The sequence below is a fragment of the Papilio polytes genome, unplaced genomic scaffold (assembly GCF_000836215.1).
Source record: "Papilio polytes unplaced genomic scaffold, Ppol_1.0 DF823689.1, whole genome shotgun sequence".
NCBI classification, from domain to species: Eukaryota; Metazoa; Arthropoda; class Insecta; order Lepidoptera; family Papilionidae; genus Papilio; species Papilio polytes.
This window is the reverse complement of record NW_013525515.1, coordinates 124610-129131: the sequence shown is the minus strand read 5'-3', so window position 1 is coordinate 129131 and position 4522 is coordinate 124610. Positions and strand designations below refer to the sequence as shown.

At 39.0% G+C, this 4522-nt stretch overlaps 1 protein-coding gene across 1 annotated transcript in view; it reads right to left on the bottom strand.

Annotated features, from left to right (window-relative positions):
- Positions 1–4522, bottom strand: part of LOC106104343 (DNA replication licensing factor mcm5) — a 10366-nt gene extending 5844 nt beyond the window's left edge. Inside the window, exons 1-9 of the mRNA XM_013284373.1 lie at positions 4243–4522; positions 4022–4169; positions 3677–3784; positions 3074–3246; positions 2743–2821; positions 2485–2643; positions 2126–2363; positions 1581–1774; positions 307–447 (exon numbers count right to left, since the gene is read on the bottom strand). Of these exons, the coding sequence (XP_013139827.1) occupies positions 307–447; positions 1581–1774; positions 2126–2363; positions 2485–2643; positions 2743–2821; positions 3074–3246; positions 3677–3784; positions 4022–4169; positions 4243–4397 (1395 nt within the window). The 5' untranslated portion in view covers positions 4398–4522. The remainder of the gene's footprint in view (positions 1–306; positions 448–1580; positions 1775–2125; positions 2364–2484; positions 2644–2742; positions 2822–3073; positions 3247–3676; positions 3785–4021; positions 4170–4242) is intronic.

The following is a 4522-nucleotide window of genomic DNA, read 5'->3' as shown; positions in this document are numbered from 1 at the left end:
CACGCCTGTCTTCGTGTGGTCGTGGTATTACACCGGGCGAGCGGGCCATTCGTGCTCCAGCAAATGCTGGATGCGGGCTCTACCACTGTAAAGTAACATAAGGCTCATAATTTTATTCTTTTTCTTAATTTCACGCGGATGAAGTCGCCAGCAACAGCTTGTAAATAAATAAAATATGGAACGCTTTTCTACATTTTTTTTACTAATTCCAGGATTAGCAAGTCTCCGATAGAAGACAAAATTATCACCTGCGAGTCAATTAATGACGGTACGATGTTTCTAGTCTGTAAGATATGACGTGTATACCTTTGCAATGGATATAGTCTGCTGCTCCATGGCCTCGTGTATGGCGACGCGGTCGTCCTCACGCATCTTGTCGAACTCGTCGATGCACACCACGCCGCCGTCCGCCAGCACCATCGCACCACCCTCCATTACGAAGTTTCGCTGAAATATTAACAATATTTAGACAGTAGCTTTCGCCCGCGACTCCGTACGCGTGGAATTAAAAGAAAATAAAAGTGAGTAGCCTATGTGTTCTTCCAGACTACCCGCTACATCTATACCAAATTGAGGTTTAGGCTACAAACTCTATGAATCATCCATCCATCCATCCAAACTTTCGCATTCATAATATTAGTACGATTATAGTTTTACTAACGTTCACTCGTGATTTCGTCCGCGTGAAATTAAAGAAACAAAGTAGATTTCATCGAGATCTGTTCCACAGTTTAGGCTACAATCTCTATCAATCATCCATATAAACTTTCGCATCTATAATGTTAGTAAGATTTTGTATAACAGGCTACTGGAATTCGACAAAATGGCGAAGTAACCGTTGCAGACATCCGTAGTTACATCTGCAAATGCAGCTGCCTCACCTATCAATAACCAACGGAAGATGTACAGCAAGGGCTATTATTAAAGGTATATTTTTGTAGGCGTATTTACCCTACTTTTTTTTTATATCACAAGGTGGCAAATGAGCAAGCGGCCACCTGAATCCTCCAAAATGGCGAAGCGACCGCTGCCCATAGACATCGGCAATTGCAGATGCGTTGCCTACCCTTATCCGACGGAGGAGGAGATGCACATAAAGAAGATATTTCCCCTTCCTATGCATCTCCTGGAGAAGACGGTGGACCGTCAAATCCACTTCCCGTTGCCATCCTCTCCTTTAAGAAAAGGGTGGCAAAGAGAAAGGGACTTAAATTAGGCCTCCGGCACCATACCCATCAGACGAAACACGGAATTGCTTCCATTTCACGCCTGTCTTCTGTGTGGTTGTGGTATTGCACCGGGCGTGCCGGCCCATTCGTGATAAGATGTTAAAGCGGGCACTACCACTGTTAAAACTTCTGTATAACCTCTGCCCCAAATCTAATTTCTCTTCACATCAAAAGGTGGATCTTAAGAAAAACCTTGTACGTAATGCATGAAAAGGTAGAGTGCACTACAATGGCTTCCAGCACGCACACTGATCAAACTGTACATGGATTTCCACTTGAAGCATGTCTTGTAACTTTGAACGCAACTGGTATGGTAAATATTGAAGTAATTACTTTTAACTAAATACTCACACTGCCAGGGTCCCTGATAACGGATGCAGTAAGTCCTGCTGCACTGGAGCCCTTGCCCGAAGTATACACCCCCACTGGGGCAGCTTTCTCCACAAACTTCAGCAGCTGGGACTTGGCCGTGCCGGGGTCACCCAGTAACAGGATGTTGATGTCCCCACGCCGAGTTAGACCATCTGGCAATCTTTTACGGGACCCTGGAATATTTAAAAAAGTTTCCTTTATATATGATATATGTTATAGTGGACATGTTGTACAGTAGAGAATATTTATTTCCTACCAATGTTAAAATAACTCACAATGCAATTAGGGCTAAAGAACAGTAAAATTACTACTATCCTAGGCACTGATATGCCAGTTCGCGTACAAATGCCTATAGCTTTTACTACTGAGATTTACTTAGCGTTTATTGTGTGAAACTAGTTTTAAGTTGATTTTGTATAGCTAAAAAACAAATAATAAAAAAAAGCTTGAAACATGTCACAGCAGCACACATACATGCTAGTCATCTACAGCAATGGGTAGTGAATTTATTTCCTTGTACATACCTCCGAATAACAAACAGGCGATAGCTTTCTTCATATCGACAGCGCCAAAGACACTGGGAGCGATGGACTTGGCGATCCTCTCGTATATGTCTGGAGCCGCGGCCAGACGACGGAACTGTTCCTCCTCTTCAGCTGTGAAAGGTCGCAGCCCTCCCGTGACGCCCTCCTCCGCCGTCAGCCCTACCGCGCGCAGGTACGACGACCTTACCCCCACTGAACCCTTGTCACGGTTCTCTTTCTACAATAATAAAATTGTTATTTTCTTAACTATTTTATACTAGCTCTTCGCCCTCAACTCTGTCCTTGTGGGATAAAAAAAAAATAATGTTTGATAGATGTATTTTAGATGACAAACTCACTCCTATTTTAGCGATCTTCTTGATAGAGTATATGCCCAGCACGGTCAGCCTTGCTCCAGGTGACACACGCTCACACAGTGTGCGCTCGCAGTAAACTGTCAGGTGACGGGGCATCTCACCCTGAGGGATGCTTTCCGGACTCTCTTGCAGCTTCAACACCTGCACAGTTCAACTATCTCAATAACAATACTGACTAAAGCTGTGTTTCCTGTGATCCCGTTTGTACGGAATTAAAATAAAAAAAAAACTATTATTTACCTGATAGTCAATGCATTTACATTTATCTGGTATAATGAAATATGGATCTAAGGGACATTTTGGTCGACCAGCTTGTTCTCTGAAAACAAATTAAAAACAAAATACAAATTTAGTGAATTAAAAAAAAAAGTCGTAAATGTATTTTTTGCGGCTTTTTGTCATACTGTCGTTTCTCTGACGCATTTTTTAGTCAGGGCCCTGGGGTGCAGGCGTATCTACATATCATGATTTTAACAAAGTTTACCCCCAAATTTATGGGAACATATGGGGTATGGTAAAAGTAAGTGCATTTTTTGATAAATAATTATGTTCAATTAGAATGTTCACTTACGTATTACATTTCCTAGGCATAACATATCCTTCAAGTCCAGGTTTCACAGGCAAGTTGGGTATAATATTGCGACAGGAGCGACATTGTATTGATATTTTTGTTGCCTTTGCTTTTATAGCTGACGTTGATATCACAATACCTGGTATCTTTACTAGACGTGACACTGTTTCAGACTGAAAAACAATTTTAAATATAACATTATTCTTCATTGTTTAGCATTTACATAGCATGTGTCAATTACTAGATGTTGCTTGCGACTTTGTCCCTGTGAAAATAAATAACATAGCCTATGTTACTCAATGATAATGTGGCGTTATAGTGGTGAAAGAATTGTTTAAAATGGTCTTGTAGTTATATCAATACATGCAAAAACTTTCCTCTTTATAACATTACCATAGATTACATTCATCTCTCATAAAGATGCACAAGCAAGGCCATCTTTTGCTTGCACAAATAAAAAAAATCGCTGTTTGATTATGTTCTACTTCTGTGTCAAATTTTATTGAGATCCAATAATTCCAGAGATACCCTAACAAAAATCCCTTTATTCATCTAAACTTTTGTATTTATATTTAATAAGAAATGTAAGATATTCAAATCTACCTTAAGTTCTCTTAAATTAGATGGATGTGCATCGGAGGATAGTAACACTTGTATGTCTTCTACTTTCTCCTCACCTTCAGGGCGAGGCGCTGTCAGCTCATCTGCTAACTGAAACATATAATTTTGTGTATATTGGTATGTTACTTCAATTATCTTGTTAGTCCTAGGCCATTTTTGTGCATTGCAATATTCTCCACTGTTTTCATTTATGTATGTCTTAATACACCAGAAGTTGTCTAAAATGTATATGCGGCGACTTGTATGATATTTTGAACTGTCAAGATAATAGGAAACTACTGTAAGAGTTATTACCATCAAGAAAATAGCATCTTTTTTATAACTTACCTCCTTAGCTGCTTCTTCCAAAACTGGCAAATGTTCGGTTGGTTTCTTATATAACTTTTCTGCTAAAACATCATCAAAACTTGACAAATCTTCTATGTTAATCTCAACCCAGTATTGGTTTAGGTTATAATTACGTTTGAGAGCATCTCTGAAAAATGAAGTAAACAGAATAAAGTATTGTCTTGTCATCTATCATTAAATAACGATAGCTATATACAGACCTGTATTTGTAATTAAAATTTCCAGTATGATATTGTCGAATAAATTCTTTAAACTTTTTCTTTACGGCTTGTAAGTTAATTTGATCTTGTGATTCATTTTCCTCGGCACCGAAGTTATCAGAAAAAAAGACTCCAGGATCATCAAAGCCTTCCATAGTGGGTTTTTAAATGAAATGGGTAATATTAAAAATGTTAACGTTGTTATAACAATAAAATTAAAACAGTTTAACTACAAAATACAAACTCAAACTTGTTTTGGCGCGTATTTTGACATCTGACA